At 35.0% G+C, this 19,547-nt stretch overlaps 1 protein-coding gene across 3 annotated transcripts in view; it reads left to right on the forward strand.

Annotated features, from left to right (window-relative positions):
* SESTD1 (SEC14 and spectrin domain containing 1) overlaps nucleotides 1-19,547 on the forward strand; it is a 121,964-nt gene that overhangs the window by 28,371 nt on the left and 74,046 nt on the right. For all 3 annotated transcript variants that reach the window (XM_078146956.1, XM_020991068.2, XM_078146955.1), the window contains 2 exons: nucleotides 9,548-9,627; nucleotides 14,890-14,998. In XM_078146956.1, the coding sequence (XP_078003082.1) occupies nucleotides 9,573-9,627; nucleotides 14,890-14,998 (164 nt within the window). In that variant the 5' untranslated portion in view covers nucleotides 9,548-9,572. The remainder of the gene's footprint in view (nucleotides 1-9,547; nucleotides 9,628-14,889; nucleotides 14,999-19,547) is intronic.

A 19,547-nucleotide genomic window follows, 5' to 3' on the forward strand; every position in this document is an offset into this window, starting at 1 on the left:
ATGTATACACACATACACACACATATATAATAGTAAAGGGAAAAACAAGTTTACAGAAAACTAGGGGGAAAGAGCCAACTAAGCAAAACCACTCAGTGATTTTGTGCATATAAAGATGAAAATTAAACAAGAAAAATGAAAATATTTGTAAAAATTGCTACCACCACAACCAGAATTGTTATAAAGCACATCATTAGTTAGACCAAGAAGAGGAAGCTGGTCACGTAGTAAAAGTGCGATGCTACATACTTGGGATGCAGAGAGAAAAAGGACAATATCTTTTTTCAGGTGAAGGAATCATATCCTGCAATCCTACACTTTCCTAATGTCATGATTTTTTTCATGCTTACTACCCAATTGACATCACATCTTTTCTGATCTCCCAGTCTCAAATGAACTCTTCCTCCTCTTGGTACTTAAAGAATGAGTGTACAATTCATCTGACAAATTAATTGTATCCTTGAAATTTAGTGAGTCTGCTATAGCATCTTAAAATATTCTTTGAATATTTTATTGTTATATAACTTGCAATATGTTTATTACCATAAAGATTATAAATTTTGGGGATCTTTTGCCACCCACAAGTAGAAACTCAGTTCCCCAAAAAGCACTAGATAGTTTTCTAGTGCTATCCAGCCTACTGACCTGTTGCCATTTACTTATGGGCTCAAATGAGTTCTGCCATCATCAAATACCATTATCTCTGCAAAATGTAGACCTGTTGTACAGATTATTAATCTAACTGCATATCATAGTCTGGACACTAGGCCCTCTTTATCTACTTGGTTTTTTCCTGTATGGATATAGGCCAAACTTTTATTAGATTCTTTACTAAATATCTTTTATGATAGCTGTACATTCACTTTAGTGATCATGTTTCCTTGTTTTACACTTTGTTTCTAAAAATTGGTGTCATTGAATAAAGTTATCATTTTGTTACATATTTCAAGGTGTCTTTTTTTTTTTTGCTAGGTATTGGGACATGGTTGGAAGACAATCTTTATGTGATGTTTTGCTCTATTGACTCAAATGGTTTTTTTATAGTCAACAATAATTATTGGAATCTTGTATTCCCTTTACATTTCATTCAGTTTTGTGACATTATTTAACAAAGCCTATGTGTTCTCATCTCATATTTTTATTAAGAATGTTCTCAATGTGTTATTGGATTAGTCGTATTAAATTTTAATAAATATAAGAAAACAGGCATATAGATTAGTGAGTTTAGATATTTTCTCCCCTTTGTGTTTTTTTTTTCTTAGATGTTTGGTATAGTCTCTCTTTTCACATATCTTGAGGAACAGTCCTTAACAATCTCAAAATTGTGTCACTTCCAGCAGGACTTCTTCTGAATATACTTAGTTTAGTGAAACTCCTCTTCCCATTTTTTTCCTTCCTTCCTTCCTTCCTTCCTTCCTTCCTTCCTTCCTTCCTTCCTTCCTTCCTTCCTTCCTTCCTTCCTTCCTTCCTTCCTTCCTTCCTTCTTTCTGTGATGTTAGAGCCCAAGTGTTATGGCTATACTGTCATTGATGGAGAAAAGTATGGTAGCAATTTTTATAAATATTTTTCTTCTGTTTGATTTTCATCCTTATATGTACTCAGAATGATTTTGCTTAGTTGGCTCTTTCCCTTAGTTTTCTGCAAACTTGTTTTTCCCTTCACTGTTTCATATTTTATGAAGTAATACTGTTCATAATTCTCAACTATCCTTCATAGCATTTCATAAATGAATTTATGTTCTAAAGCAGTGTTGCCCTTGGCTCACGTAGCTCTTCTGTTTGGTAAGGAAATTAAATGTTTACTGACTGATCTAGACTCTTTTGGTATCGTCCTCTTGGTTATATAGATTGATTTTATATTCCTTACCTAATGGTGAGAGATAGCTGGTTTCAGTGTTCTTTTATCATATATCATTTTAAAGTCTCAGCAGTCAGTTTTAATAGGTTAGATTGGAGTTATTTTAATTGTATATCACAATTGCATGACACAATTTCTGATTTTATTCTTCCAATTTGGTGTTGATTTTGATCTTTGTTCATTCTTGTAAGTCCAGAGTCTGATTATATATAGCACCTGATTCCAAAGTGACTCCTACCACATTAACCAGTCATTTCATATTTGCTAAAATCAATTTCTTTCCTTTTTTCTTTTCCTTTCTTTTTTTTTTTGGTGATGGTATTTGGTGTTGTTCATATCCAAGGATTCCTAGATTTCTTCTTAAAACAGTTACTTGCACATGTGAGTCTTCTGTATAAGCTACAAACTTTTGAACTCTTACTATTTCTTACTAGTGAACCACATTTTCCAATACTTTTTATGCTATCCTCCTTTATGTCTGTTTGTGCACTGAAGTCACCAAGTGCTGAAGTTTTTATTTATTTGGCTAGCTGTCTTGGAAACACTGGGCTGAATTTAGTAGGATAATATTTAATGGGGACAAATGTAAAGCTAACAACTGATTTCAAAAATCAGTTTCACAAAGCTGAGATGCTGGGGGTATGGTTAAGTTTGTAAGTTTTAGTGGATTCAAAGTTCCATATGAGTCAGCAGTGTCATGGAGTAGCCAAAAAAAAAGTTAATGTGGTCTTGAGTAGCATTAGAAGTATAGCTTTTGGGAATAAAGAAGTGATGATAATCATATTAGATTCTGCATTGGTCAAATCATATTTGGAATATTGTCTTTTCTGAGTGATGCAATTTGAAGACTCCAGGGGTACATGCTAGCTGTCTTTAAGTATTTGAAGGCTACCACATGACAATCTTGTTTTTTCTGTCTATACTCTAACTTGATGACTTCTGTACCATTTTTTGCAGATAACTCCCAGAACTCTGTATCCGGCCCTACTTTCTCTCCTGAGCTCTAGTCCTGTATCACTAACTGAACATTTCTAAATGAATATCCCTTAGGCATCTCAAATTTTCAATGTCTCTATCTTCCTCTCTCCTATTCACCTCTCTCTAGTCTTTCCTATTACTGTCAAGGGGAGCATCACCCTTCTAGTTATGCAGTCTTACAACCTGATGTCATCCTCAGTTCCTCATTTTGACTCATGCCCCATATCTAATCAGTTGTCATATTTTTACTTTTTAAACTCTGCAGCTTCTCTTACATATGTCCCTTTAGCTCCACTCACTTAGCCATCAGCCTCATCCCCTCTTGCCTAGATTCTTTCAAAGTACTCCTTTTGGATATCCCTTCCTCAGGTTTCTTGCCCCTTCAGTCTATCCTCTACATAGCCACCAAAGTGATATTCCTCAGGTGAAGCTCTGATTATGTCACTGCCATTCGGTAATGGCTTATTACATCTGGGATCAAATATAAACCGCTCTGGTATTTTAAGCTTTTTGCAACTTGGCTTTTCTTACATTTCCATATTTTTTATACATTATTCCCCTCTATACACTATAATCCAGTCATATGAGCCTACTTGTTTCTCAGATATGACATTTCCTAAGATTTCGCGATCTTCATACCTTTGCATTGGTTGTCTATTATTCCTTGAATGCTCTTCTTTACCTCTTGGAATTATTATTATTATTTTGCCTGTCTTTGTATCCCCAGATTTTTACACATTGCCTAGCACATAGTAGGCACTTAATAAGTGCTAATTGATCTGTTAACTTCGAACCTATTTCCTTCAATACACAGCTCAAATATTACTTTCTATATAAAGACTATCCTGAATACCTCAGTTACTAGTTCCCTTCCTTTCAAATTGTCTTGTGTGTGTGTGTAGATATGTATATGTATATGTATATACACTTACATACATATATGTGTGTGTGTATATAGGGTTGTGTATGTGTAAGTGTGTAAGTAATGTGTGTATATTTCCTGTCACTTACATGGGTCCATGTTTCTCTCCCCTCCAGAATGTAAGATTCTTGAAACCAAGGACTGTTTCATTTATGTTCTTAAGTCCTCTGTATCTGGTACAAACTCGTGATTGATTCATTTATTGGTCATTATTTGTCAGTTGTGAATGATTGCAGATATCAAAGTTGAATGATGATAGAGGTGACCTAACTACTGTCCATCTTCAGTGTTTCTTATCTCTGTATAATCTTTGTGAGGATAATCTATACATGCAAGAGACAGTGTAGTACAGTGGAAACAACTCTGAATTTATGATCTGAATTTGTGACCTGTGGTCAAACCATGGTTCTATCACATAGTGCTGTGTCATCTTGGATAAGGCTCTTTGGGTTTCTCTGGACCTCATTTTCCTTTCCTGTAAAATGAGAGAGTTGAATTAGAGGGTCTTTAAGGGCTTTATAAGGCCAATATATGATTATTAATACATGATTTTGTGATTCTTACTGAAAATATAAAACAGTATAATTTTTTTTTGTTTGTTTGTTTTTAGGCAATTAGGGTTAAGTGTTAATTGGGTTAAGCCCCGGGTCACACAGCTAGTAAGTGTCAAGTATTTGTTCTGAGGTTGGATTTGAACCCAGGTCCTCCTGACTTCAGGGCCAGTGCGCTATCCACTGCGCCATCTAGCTGCCCCTGTAATGGGGTTTTGAATGTGTTTTTCCCCAGCACACCACTTGTTACCAGTTACATAATTGCTTGCAAGGTATATAGAATGCAAGATACTACTGTACTTATTTCTTGACAATTATTTTAACAATTGTTTTGAGTAAAGCAATAATACTAGGTTGAGTTTATAGAGCACTTAAGATTTTTATATAATTTACACATTTTATCTATTTTGAACTTTACAACAATCCTCTGAAGTAGGTCCTATTGTTATTCCCTTTTTACAAGTGAGGAAAAGGAGGCTGAGAGGGTTAAGTGACTTATCCACGATCACACAATTAGTAAATGACTGAGGTAGGATTTGAACTCGGGTTTTCCTGAATGCAAAGTCAAGTGCTTTCTCCACCACACCAGCAGGCTACTTTCTACGACTCTCCTCTAATAAGATTATAGTATTCTCTATTTAGAATTGGCAGATTGACATAGAAGTCATCTACCTTATTTTAGAAATAAGGAAACTGAGACCCAGAGTGATTAAATAACTTGCCCATGGTCACTCAATGAGTAATAGGGCTGATATCTGAATCTAAGTTTTCTGACTCTAAATGCCTCCACTGTGTAAAAAAAAAAATCATAAAAGGATTTTTTTGAAAGATGAAGCAGAAATAACTTTAATTGGCATTCTGATAATTACTCCCAAGCAAGACATGAAACAGGTAGACATAAACCAAAAAAAGTTGGTGTAACTGTTGTGTAGAGATTTCTTATAGATGGTGAAGTTCTGCAGTACTCTGACTTTTGGATAGCATCATACTGATTACAGCATGGCATAACCCATCCATAGTCATTCATAAACATTCAGGTTATCAGTCTGCACTGGAAAATCAAAACAGATGAAGAATGTTGAATACCTAGACTATATCAAATTGGATACACAGACATTTGAGTTGGCCTTTCAGGACATATATTTTGGACAACAACACTGATGGACAGTGACCTTGAAACAATATTAAATAGGAGGAGAGTAGCGAGCTGGATTAAATTTGGAAAAGAGAAGTACTTTCAATTACTCCAAATTTTCTCTTGAAACAAAATAAAACAAAAACTGTGAAGATTGGAGATGACTTTTAAATTCCATTCCAATTTAAAATTTCTGATCTTAAGCATGTTCCCATTCTTTTGACGCTAAACACGTTATCCATGAAGAATAAAAATTATGAATCAGCCAAAGGGCAATGGAAAGATGCATGTTGTTGTTTAGTCATTCAGTTGTATCTGACTCTGTGATTCCATGGACTTTGTTTGTGAGTTTTTATTATCCAAGATACCGGAATGATTTGCCATTTTCTTCTCCAGTGTGTCCTTATTTTACAGATGAGGAACTAAGACAAAGAGTGACTTATCCAGGGTCACACAGCTAGTAAGTGTCTGAGGTCACATTTGAACTCAGATCTTCCTGACTCTAGGCAAAGTGTCTATCCACTGTATTACCTAGTTGACCTGTAGAGATACATAGTGGAAATAGAGTGAAATCTACTAAAATAATGGCTGGTGCTCAAAAACAACATAAAAGATATCATAAAGAAATGTGTGACAGGAAGAAAAGTGGACTAGTTATTTGGTAGGTGTGAGAAATAGTAGGACAGCTTTTATTCTGTCCCAAATTGTATCAAAAGAACTAGAGGAGAATCCTTCAGTATATTGGGAGGACTTCTTTGGAGGATTCATGGATGCCATGGGCAAGAAAGAGTTGTACTAAATGAAAGGGAAGGGATGGGTTATAGTCTGTACTATTCCAGGGCCCACATTAAGAGGGCATAGTGTATTTGTAGGCAGAGGAGAAAAAGGCATTGAAAAGGGAGAAATTGAAGATGGTGGAGAGATTAGGAGGAGTGAAGATCCAGATAGGTGGGAAGGAATTGGTATGAGGGTATAGGTAGAGCTGTTATTTGAAGAAGGGAAAGAAGGGAGAAAAATAAATATTTAGAAGTGATGCAGTTAGATGTAAGAGCTAAAAATTTGTAATGACATAGTTAAGTGGAACCTTAGTTCATCTGCCAATAGTGAAGAAGAATGCTGGGAGTGAAAATTTAAGGAGAGTAGGAATGATAAGACTGCATTTTTTTAAAAATGTATTTTCTGATTCAGACTTTTCTGTAATTGAAGATGTTCTTATACTCAGTGCATCATCCATTAACATAGTCCTGAAATGTGACAGAATCAGCATACGCAATTATTGATTGCTATAATGATATATTAGGAACAGTAAAGCTGAGTTACTAATATAGCAAGAAAAGGCAGTTTTGTAACCTTTGCTCTCATTAAAATTTAAGCAAATAGAAACCACTTAAATTTTATCTATTGATTCAAGTTGAAAGTAATTTTTCCCTTCTCTGATCTCATAGAGAGAGATATGTGTGTGTATGTATGTAAACATATATATGGATATATACATATAATCATACCCGTATTTTCATGTGCATAGATACATGTGTATATGTATAGGTATATAGGCATATACCTATACATAGACATACATTAGTCTATTGATATAATGCCTTCTTATATTGTATAATTTTTATCCATGTTTTTCTTTAAAAATAGACATTAGTCTATAGATATAGCATGTCTTCTTATATTGTTCAATTTTTGTCCATGCTTTTCTTTAAATCTTTCATAGAGCATCTACCCAACATGCTGGAGACTTTCTGGTTTGTTTTATTTATCTGTTTATTTATTCATTCATTAATTAAGTCATTTATTTCTGATTCTTTTAATGGTTCATAGGCCCCAGTTCAGCAGTCTGCTTATCTGTTATTCTATTATGTCTAGTATGTTGCTAACCTACGTTTTCTGATAGTCCACATCTTTGATGATGCTTTTATACAGATTCTTCTGAGCACTAGGACAGCATGTACTTTGCGCAGAATCTGCCATGTAGTTGGACAGATAGCCTGGTGAGTTAGCCCATCAACTTACGTGTTTCAGATAGGCATCCTAGATGTAGTGAGCTGGGCCAAGAATTCAGTAGGAGCAAGAGATCCAACTGGTTTCTATTTGACAAAACTGTATAGCCCACTTTTAATACTAACATTCCTTTGAAAAATATCTTTATATAAACATGTATTTCATAACCAACAAAAATAAACAAAGCATAATGGAAAATGACTTTATAAATCCACAAGATCCAAGTTATTTACAACTTTTAATCCCTAATAACTTCCCAGTGATACTATTATATGCTGTAAATCATGGAACATCAGGATCTCAGAAGAATCAAAATTGTAGGTGATCCAAAGGGCAATAGAAAGACTCTATAAGTGGGCTATAGAAAATTACCCCAGATGACTTATATGTTTAAAATATTTTAATTTGTATTTTAAATATTGGTGGCATATCTCCTCCTACTAGATTTAAATTCCTTTAGGATAAGGAACGTACTTTATCTTTTATTTCCTCTATTGTGTAGTTGATTACACTAGTATCCTCAAACATCTTTAATAAATGTTTGTTGAATGACTTTCTCCCTGTCACACTTAAAAAAAATATATATATATATATATATCTATATATATATATATATATATATATATATATCTATATACACACACACCTTCCTGGGAGGGTAATATATTTAGTCCTGAATACTTGAATGTGAGTGAGTTTATTAGATTCTTTCCTTGATTACTGAAAAGAAAGGGGTGCTTAGATTTTAGGCCTTGTGGGGAGATGGAACAATGATGATAGTAAGAGGTGAACAGGATGGGAGAAATGGAAGCTTATAGGGGCACAGAAAAGAAACTGCTTCATAATTTTGCTTTGGGGACTAGTTTTTTTTTTTACTAGTTTTTACTAAAAACTCCTTGTTTTTACACCTTTAAGGTACCACATGAAACCTATCAGATTGGCTAACATGACAAAACAGAAAAATGATATATGTTGGAAGAGATATGGGAAAATTGGAACATTAATCCATTGTTGGTAGAGTTGTGAATTGGTCCAACCAATTTGGAGAGCAATTTGGAACTATGCCCAAAGGGCTATAAAAATGTGCATACTCTTTGACCCAGCAATTAGCACTTCTAGGTCTGTATCCCAAAGAGATCATAAAAATGGGAAAAGGACCCACATATACAAAAATATTTATAGCAGTTCTTTCTGTGGTGGCAAAGAATTGGAAATTGAGAGGATGCATCTCAATTGGTGAATGGCTGAACAAATTGTGGTATATGAATGTAATGGAATACTATTGTGCTATAAGAAATGATGAGCAAGTGGGGTTCAGAAAAACCTGGAAAGACTTGTATGGACTGATGCTGAGTGAAGTGAACAGAACCAGGAATACATTTACACAGTAATGGCCATGTTATGTTATGACTAACTTTAATAGATTTAGCCCTTCTCAGCAATGCAAGGATCTAAGACGTCTCCAAAAGTCTCATGATGGAAAATATTATCCACATCCAGAGAAAAAACTATGGAGTTTGAATGCAGATTGAAGCATACTGTTTGCTCTTTTTTTCCCTTCGGTTTTGTTTTATTTCTTCTTTCTTGTGGCTCCTCCTATTGGTTCTAATTCTTCTTTACAACATAACTAATGTGAAAATATGTTTAATAGGAATGTATACTTAGAGCCTATATCAGATTGCATGCCGCTTTGGGGAGGGAGGTCAGGAGGGAGGAGGAGAAAATTTAAAACTCGAAAGTTTATGGAAATGAATGTTAAAAACTAAAAATAAATTAATTTTAAAGAAGATTTTTAAAAAGCCACCCCCTTTTTTTTAGTAAATTTGACAGGGGAGTGATTTCTCGTTTTGAATAGAAGAAAATCTAATAGCAAGAGCATTTCTTAGACCATGTACAGCTCAAAACGGGTGGGGGGGAGTAGTATTGTCTTTGTTTTTAAATGATATTCCAAATTAAGAGTTTAACTAAAACATTTATCTCACAGTAAAACAATGCTCATACAAGCAAATAAGCTGCCCCATTTGGCAATAAACCAGTAAATATTTTCATGACTAAGTAATTTTCATGTCTTTAATATTTACCTTCTTTTGTTTTCAGAAGTGAAGAAGTAAATTGAAATATAATGGAAGCTACAGTAATATTACCCATTCTGAAGAAAAAACTAGCCTTCCTTTCTGGTATGTTTTTTTTTTCTTTCAATCAGGTGTTTTATAGCTGTTATCTAGTTTTGACTCAGAGGTAGCTGTTTGGACTTTATTTCTCTGATAAGTTCGACAGAAATGTACTTTGTTTTTGCACAAGAACCCTTTTCAAAGGTATCTGTAAGACATCTTTTAATCTGAATGAAAATCTGGGCCGGCCAGTGTTTTCTTATTCTGTCCTCTAATTTGATTAAAATGACCTCCACAAGGAAGGTATCCTAATGTTTTTACTTCCTTTATAAAATGTGATAATATAGGCCAAGAATAATTGACTAACTGGCATCCAATTACTTGATTTTGTAATATAGTTTTTGTAGTATCATTATCTTCCTTCACCTTCCAGTAGAGAAAGTTTGAACACACAGGAGAGTTATGATGCATTAATTACATTATTTTCATTTAAAATATTTTAGGATTTTGAGTCTGATTAGTTGAATGATATACCTCACAAAAAAGTCTACCTGAACTCCTAACAGGAATCTTTATTAATTGGGAAATAAAAATGACATTAATATAGCTTGATAACAGTGTCGTAGAAGCTTAGTACTTTCTGCTGTTTATCCTTTGAAAGTTATGCAATTTCACAAACTTGCTGTTTTTGGATTCAGTGTAAGAAACCCATTAACGTTATCTCTGTATTATTGAGCAGTGAGGAAATTGGCAGTCTTTGCTTAGGGGGAATGAAAACTACCTTGACATTTAAGTTAACTAATGTATTTCTTTCACACACACACACACACACACACACACACACACACAACCTTGGGTTATACTGTGGCTATATCCTAGGTTCTGTGGATACAATAACATAAAACAAACAGACCCTGCTTTTGAAGAGTTTCCATTCTTTATGCTCTAGAGAATGACAACATATACCCATATAACCACATATAATTTTATGGAGGAGGTATGAGTAACTTGGGAGATCAGGGAAAGCCTTGTGTAGTAAGCAGCATTTGAATTAATTTGTGAAGAAAACTGAAGATTTTAAAGGTGAAAGTGACAAGGGAATACATTCCGGGCATGAGGGATAATGTGGGAAAAAATGTGGATATGAGCTGAAATGTCATATGTGAAAGACAGCAAAATGACCTAGTTTGGATAGAACAAAGAGTAATACGTGAGGCTGGAAAGGTAGGTCAGAGCTAGGCTGTGAAGGTCTTTAAATGTTACGACAGCAGAGTTTTATTTTTATTTTTATTTTTTAATTTTTAGAAGTTATAAGGAGTTATTAGAATTTATTGACCAGGAGAATGACATAGCCAGCCCTGAGCTTTAGGAATATAATCTAAGCAGCTGTGTAAAGTGTCTGTTAGAGAGGGGAGAGACTAGAAATAAAGGAGGTGATTGCAACATTTGTTTGCTGAAGTGATGAGTTCCTCAACTAGGATGGCAGCCACTTGAGTGGAGCAAACAGATTGGTTAAATAAGATGTTGCAGAGAAGACTTGGCAAGTGATTAGCTTTGTAATATGAGAAATAATGAGAACTTGAGGATAATTATGAGCTTGCAAGCTTGGGTGACTGGAAGAACGATGATACAGTAGAAATTCAAAGGAAGGATGAGTTTTGGAGGAAAGATAATAAATATAGTAAAGATAATAATAATAAAATATATTTTCTTCTTTCATTAAATACCAGCTTTCAAGATGTATTTTAAAGTTATTTCCCATTCATTTTATTATCTCTTTTGTGTATTCATTCATCAGTTAATATATTTTTGTATGTAAGTGTCCTTTTCTTCTATCTTTGGTATTGGTGAATCATAGTGTGTGTGTATCTGTGTGTGTCTGTGTCTGCATGTGATTTTAGTAACTTTTGGACATAGTGATGTGCTGGTAACTGTTTAAAAGCCATCACTCCAAAAAGAATTTGTTCAGACTAAAAATTTAACTATGTTTTTTTTTAATTGATCACAAGGCAATAACAAATATATTCAATAAAGGGTCCTTGGGGAAAGAAGTAAAAAGTGACTAGAAACAAAAAACATAATTATAAAGAACTAGTGGGTCAAAGAACAGATAATAGAAAAAAATAGAAAACTTCATCTAAAAATTGTAATAATAAGACAACAAATCAAAACTTCTGTAATGGAACAAAAGAACTTGTTCAGAGAAACTATATCTCTAACTTCTTTTATCAGTAAAAGAGAAAGAACAATGGGTACCTAACTTTAAAAAAACAAAACATTGAACAGCAAATCAAAACCCCCTAAACAAAAACTAGAAATTGTGAAAATTGAAGAAGAGATAAGGTTAGGGTAAAGGTAAAGAAACCATTGAACTCATAAATATATCTAGGAGTTTTTTTTAAATTTTAAGTAAAAAGCTAATAAAATAGGAAACCAATTAGCTGCTCTTGTTTTTTTAAAGAGAAAAACTGATGAGGAAATACAAGAAATTATCAGAAACTTTTGCCCAATTATATGCTAATAAAATCGATAACTTAGATGAAGACTAACAAAAGAAGAAATAGACTATTTAAGTAACCCAGTCTTAGCAAAAGAAATTGAAAAGACATAAATGTACTCCCAGAGGAAAAACATTCCAGGGCCAGATGGATTTACCAGTGAATCTTATCAAACATTCAAAGAACCATTAATTCTAATATTACACAAACTATTTGCAATAATAGGAAAAGAAGGAACCTTTCCATTCCATCCCTGTGATACAAATATGATCTTGACACCCAAACCAGGGAGAGACAAAACAGAGAAAGAAACCATAGGGAACATCCATGCAAAAAGTTTAAATTAAATATCAGCAAGTAGATTGCAGCAGCATATTCTAACATTCATTTCTAAAACTTTTGAGTTCCAAATTCTCTCCCCACCTCCCTCTCCACTCACCCTCATTGAGAAGGCAAGCAATTCGACATAGGCCATATGTGTGTAGTCATACAAAACACTTCCATAATAATCATGTTGTAAAAGACTAACTATATTTCCCCACATCCTACCCCAGTCCCTATTTATTCTATTTTCTCCTTTGTCCCTGTCCTTCCTCAAAAGTGTTTGCTTCTGGTTATCCCCTCCCCCAATCTGCCCTACCTTCTATCACCCCTCCCTCTCTTATCCCCTTTCCCCCTACTTTCTGTAGAGTTTGATAGATTTCCATTCAAAAGGCAGTTTTCAAAGGAAGAAATCCAAGCTACCAAAATAGCTCTATTGAAAAAAAGCTCAAAATTACCAATAATTAGAGAAATGCAAATTGACCTTGAGGTTCCACCTTATACCCATCAAATTGGCAAAGATGGCAAAGGAGGTGATTGGCAAATGTTGGAGGGGAATACAGGAAAACACAAATGCCAATACGTTATTGGTAGAGCTTATATCATCCATTCTGGAAGGCAATTTGTAGCTGTGCGCAAAAGGGCATTTGGTAAACTGTTCTTTTGTTCTTTTTCTAACTTTTTTAGTTGCATGCCCAGTTCATTGATCTCCTCTTTCTCTATTTTATTCATGTAAGCATTTAGAGAAATAAAACTTCCCCTAAGAAGCGCTTTTGCTGCATTCCAGAAGTTTTGGTATGTTTTCTCATTACTGTCATTCTTTTGTATGAAGTTATTGATTGTTCCTATGATTTGTTGTTTGACCCACTCATTGTTTAGGATTAGATTATTTGGTTTATAATTAATTTTTAGTCTCTCTTTCCATGGCCCTTTATTACTTGTAATTTTTACTGCATCATGATCTGAAAAGGGTGCATTTAATATTTTTGCCTTTCTGCATTGGATTATGAGGTTTTTATGCCCTAGTACATGGTCAGTTTTTGTGTAGGTGACATGTACCACTGAGAAAAAGGTATATTCCTTTATATCCCCATTCAATTTTCTCCAGAGGTCTACCATATCTAACTTTTCTAATCTTCTATCTCTTGTTTTGTCGTAAAGTCTTCTCTTATCCATAGATCTGACTTTATTACTTTTCTTGGGTAAGAACTCTTGTTGATTGAATTAGTCAATTAGAACTAGTTGTGAACAAATTCGGTACACTTTCTTGAAGCAGTAAAAGGCATATGAATGAAGTCTTGGTCACATTTTGAGTTACCTGTATAAAAAGTGGAGCTACCTCAACTGGAGAAAGATTTAGAAGGTCTGGTAGCAGAGAGGAAAGAGTGGACCAGCAACAAGAGGAAGAGAAGGTAGTACTGAGCTGTGGCAGATAAGGGAGAGATTGAGAGATTCTATAGTATAGGATAAAATTTTTAAAAATCTGTAGCCTAGTGTGTTTGAAGCCCTCCCCCCGCCTTCATTTCCAGCTATTTCATATTACTCCCCTCCAAGAACTCTCTATACAGTCAAATTGACCTGTTCCTTGTTCTCTTTGGGCTACATTACATCTATTTACTTACTATGTCTTTTTTTTTTTACCTTTTTTTACTTACTATTTCTTGAATGCATTCCTTTGTTACCAATCACCTTCATGGAATCCCTAGCTTTCTCAAAATAATTCATCAGCATCTTATATGAATCATTTTTTTGAAACCCTCCCCCAGTTATCACCATTCTCACATTCTTAAAATTGCTTTGTATTACTTTATTTATTCTTTGCATTTATTTATTTATTTATGTATATGTTGCATCCTCTAGTAGACTGTAAGTTCTTAGAATGCCTTATAAATAATAGGTACATGATAAATGTTTGTTGAATTGAAAAAAAAGTTACTAAATACCTACAGTATGCCAAGACTGTGCTAGAAACTGAGCATTCAAAGACAAAATGGAAAAAAAAAACAATTCCTGACTTCTTACAGTTCTTTGAAACAGTTTTTCTAGTTCTTTTCCACATGATTATGTAATGGATTTAGTTTATTTTCATTTTAGTACTTTCAGTCATTGACTTATTTTTGTCCTATAGAAAGATGTTTACATCTTTTAGTCTATTTCATGATGCCATGAAAAGCAGTTAAGTTGTGGTAGATAAAGGACCAGCCATGAAATCAGGAAGATGTGGGTTAAGGATTTTGGTACACGTAAATCACTTCATCTTGAAGTGCTCCAATCAGCTCTCTCAAACTCTATGTTGTAGATTAGTTGCTGATCTGCATGAGGGATATAATTTCTGTACTGAGAGTTCTCCATACCCACAACCATCCCCCCCAAAAGAGGAGAAAAAAAAACTATCATAGATGATAGCTAGGTTGCAAATGTAATTGCTTTCTTTGTTTCTGCGCATGAATTATTTGTATAGTGCTATAGTGTCAATTGAGCAATGACCATGTAATTTTTTTCTTTCCCAGGGGAAAGGACAGACGAAGTGGCCTCATTCTGACGATTCCATTATGCCTCGAACAGACAAATATGGATGAATTGAGTGTTACTTTAGACTATCTTCTCAGCATTCCAAGGTGACTCTAAAGGTGTCATTTTTTCCCACTTTAGCATATTTATTTACTTACTGCTAAAGTAAGTTTACTTTTGAAGTATAAACCCAGAATCTTACCTGTTCTCTTAGCAGGAAAAAATGTGTCTTAAATGTGATTTAAAAGTTTGAAAAAACCTGTAATAAAAGTCCATTGTACAACAGATCAATTAGGAATTGTGCTAAATTTATATTACAAAAGGGTTATTTGCCATACAAGGGGATTTATTACATAGCTTATATAAGTCATAAGGACCCTTTATTCATTAGGGAACATTCCTTATCCCTTTCTATTAAATTATACTTAAGAGATATAAGAAATTGGATGCTTCCTTTAGTATATTGCAGCAATGTTCTTGATGTTGTGAGGAAACTAATATGCATAGTTATTTTAAAACATTTTTTATTCAGAATATGTTATTGCTGTTCACTTAAGAATTCTCTCTTAAGAAACATGAAAAATTAGAAAGTAAATCTCCTAAGAGCTAAAAATTTCCTTGATATAATTTGTGAAAATCTTCCTATATCATTCAGTCTACAAGTAATAAGTAAGAATAATTGTGTACTAGGTACCAGGGATATGAAATCAGAAATGAAACAGACCCTACCCTCAAGGAGCTTACATACTAACATATAAATACACACATGCACACAGGCATACACAACACATAATACACATACATCTTACACACATACAGAATACAGGCATACATGCAGAATGCATATGTATACATAAAAAAAAGAAGGTAATTTTTTGAGTGAGAAGCACCGAAAGCTTGCAAGATCAAGAAAGACTTCATTTAAAAGTTGGGACTTGAAGTGGCTTTGAAAGAAACTGGAGATTCTGAGTCATAGAAGTAAGAAGGGAGTGCATTCCAGGTGTAGAATAGGAGGTAGATCAGGGATAGTCTGAGTGAAGGCTTGGACGGAATAGAATGTGTGAGGAACAGCAGGCTGCCAATTTGGTTGAATCATAGAATATGTGAAGGGGAGTAATATATAGTAAGGCTGTAATGATATCTGGAGCCAATTTCTAAAGGACTTTAAATGCCGAACAGAGGATTTCTTATTTAATCCTAGAGGTAACTGGACGCCATTAGATTTTATTTAGCAGGGAGTGACATAGTCAAATCTGTGCTTTAGGAATATCACTGTGGCAGCTGAAAAGAGGATGGATTAGAGAGGAGAGGGACTTGAGGCAGGAAAAGCAAGGGGATAACTGCAGTACTTCTTTGAACAGGTGATGTGAGCCTAATCTAGAGTGGTGGTTGCTTGAGGGAAGAGAAGGGAACGCATAAGAAGGAAAGGATGTTGCAGGGGTAAGATTTAAAAATTGATACAGGGTGAGAGAAAGTGAAGAGTGAGGATGACACTGAGATTAAGATTCTGGGTGACCAAAAGGATGGTCAGAGTAAGAAAGTTCAGAAGAGAGGTGGGATTTGGGGAAAGGATAATTATTGGGGAAATAACTGGGGATTGTATTGATAATTATAAGAATAATTGGGATAATAATTGAGGAAAGTTTTCTTTTTGACATGTTGAATTTGAAAGGCATATAGGAAGGATATCTAGTGTGAAATGTCCATTAGGCAGTTGATGATGTAGTACTGGAGTTTAGGAGTGAAGATAGGACTGAATAAACGGACCTAGAAGTAATCTTCATAGACACGATAAATACTTATGAGCTGATTAGTTCACCAAAAGAGACTGTAAACAGAAATGAAAAGTGGGCTCAGGGTAGAGCCTTAGGGCACATCCACAGTTAAGGGGAAGGATGTGATGGATTATAATTCAACAAAGGAGACTGAGTGGGAGTGGTTGTGCAGGTAGGAGGAAAACCAGGAAAGGAACAGTGTCATGAATATCCAGAGAGGAAAGACTATCAAGGAGAAAGGGGTGTTTAAAAATATCTAATGATGCAGACAGATTAAAAAAAAGAATGTAGATTGAGAAAAGAACATTGGATTTAGCATATAAAAAATTACTGGTAACTTTGCAGAGAACAATTTCAGTTGGATGATGAAGTCATAAATCAGATGTAAAGCATCCTGCCTAGATTAGTAGACCTAGAATTGAGGAGTGTTTCCCAATGTTTAATTCAGTCCAGTTCATTTCAGTAAACCATGTATAAGGTATTACTCTGGGATCTGGGCATACAAAAATAAAATAAGATAAAAATTCTACCCTCGAGAAGTTTGTAGTCTAATAAAGGGAATAAATATGCTCACAAATATTTATAATACAAATCAGAATGTGAGAATTGCAAAGGATAAAAGTCCACTTGGACATCAGAAAATTACTGGTTTTCCTGCTCCCTCCTTGTAGAATATATGGGTGAAGTGGTGAATAGGAAAAGCAAGAGGGTCATCCATAGTGTGGCAATAAACTGTGGATTGGTCAGAGGACTGACTTCATATTTATCTACTTCTCTGTGGAGTTTCCAGTCTTGCTATGACTGCCCTTTGGGCTTCCTCCTCTTATTGAGTTGAGTATAGGAAACAGGATTTGGAGAGAAAGTCACAAAGATTTAGAGAATGAAAAGATAAATAATGTTTAAATTAAGATAATTGAAAACAAATTGCAGGGATGGAGCCAAGATGGTAAAGGCAATAATCCAGCTGAACTCTTCCAGTATTCACTTCCAACTTTAACTCCTCAAATTAAATTTTGGATCAGCAATCCAAACAAAAGGTTAGGGTGAGACATTTTTTAGCCTACAACAACTTAGGAGGTTGACAGGAGAGGTCTGTAACACTGGGGTGTGGGGAGTTGGCTTAGAATGCATGTGGGCTATCGCAACAACAGCTTTGGGAGCTCTCTGGCCAGACATGGTAAGGGGGTTGGACAACTAGTCAGAAAGAGAATACAGGAGATCCTTTGCAGGCAGAGGGTGCTGTTGGCAGTGATTGGCAGCCTTGTGGCCCATATGCAGTTCCAGGGTAGAGAGGAGTGATTGTGATCTGTCACAGCAGAACATGAGTCCAGGGCCAAGAGGAGCAGTAGAGCTTGCGAGTAGAGAGGAACAGTGCCCCTTCCTGGATAAAAACCAGAGTGGAGACCAGGGCAACAGTGACCGCATTTCTCCATGGCTTGCCACCACCCTGGAAGCACCAAAAACTTACAGATCTCTGGAACTAACTCTGAAAATAGCAGCACAAAAAAGCTTGAAGTTTGGGACGGTACCTTCTCACTCCCAGGTGAGCAGAATCAAACTTTAACATAAAGTTCAAAGTCAAGAAATAGGCTGTAAAAAATGAGCAAAGAAGAAAAAAAAGAACTTGGCCATAAAAAGCTACTACAATGGTAGACAAGACCAAGATAGAATCTCAGAAGGTAACAATGTGAAAAACCTACAGCCAAGCCTCAAAGAAAAATACTGATTGGACCCAAGCCTAACAAGAATCCTAGAAGACTTAAAGAAAGAGATAAAGAATGTTAAAGGGAAAAATAAATGAGAGTAATGCAGGAGAATTACAAAAAGAGAATTAATAGCTTAGTAAAAGAGGTACAAGAAGTACTGAAGAAAGTAATGCCTTAAAAAACAAAATTAGCCTTATGGTAAAAGAGGCACAAAAATTTATTGAAGAAAAGAACTCCTTAAGAAGCAGAATTGGCCAAATGAAAAAGAGGTATAAAAACTCACTAAAGAAAATAATTCCTTAAAAATTAAAATTGGACACCTGCAAACTGGTGACTCTATGAGACATCAAGAAACAACGTAATAACATCAAAAATATGAAGGAAAAATCTCAAGAAAATGTGAAATATCTCATCAGAACAACAGCTGACCCGGAAAATTGATTAAGGTGAGATTATATAAGAATTATTGAACTACCTTAAAGTCTTGATCAAAAAAAGTGTGTAGATGTCATATTTCAAGAAATTATCAAGGTAAAGTGCCCTGATATCTTAGATGCAGAGAGTAAAATAGAAATTGAAAGAATGCACTGATTACCTCCTGAAAGAGATCCCAGAATGAAAGCTCCTGGGAATATTAGAGCCAAATTCCAGAGTTCCCATATCAAGAAGAAATATCGAAAGTAATCAGAAAAAATCAATTCAGATACCATGGAGCCACAGTCAGGATCACACAAGATTTAGTGACTTCCACGTTAAAGGAGGGGAAGGCTTACATACAGGGGTGGGGAACCTGCGGCCACAAGGCCACGTGTGGCTCTCTAGATCCTCAAGTGTGGCCCTTTGACTGAATCCAAACTTCACAGAATAATCCTTGTGGGGCAGGGGGGAAGGAGAATTTGTTCTATGTACCACACTTTACATCAATCACAAATGACAGATATTGGAGGGGATGGGGGAAAATAGGTACACTAACAAACTGTTGGAGTTATGAAGTGGTCCAACCATTCTAGAGAACAGTTTGGAACTATGTCCAAAGAGCTATAAAACTGTGCATACCATACCTTTGACTTAGCAATACTGCTACTAAGTCTGTAGTCTTTCTTTTATTTTCCTTTTTTTTTTTTTGGCTAGGCAGTGGGGTTAAGTGACTTGCCCAGGGTCACACAGCTAGTTAA

The sequence above is a fragment of the Phascolarctos cinereus genome, unplaced genomic scaffold (assembly GCF_003287225.1).
Source record: "Phascolarctos cinereus isolate Bilbo 61053 unplaced genomic scaffold, phaCin_HiC Scaffold_726;HRSCAF=1367, whole genome shotgun sequence".
Lineage (NCBI taxonomy): Eukaryota > Metazoa > Chordata > Mammalia > Diprotodontia > Phascolarctidae > Phascolarctos > Phascolarctos cinereus.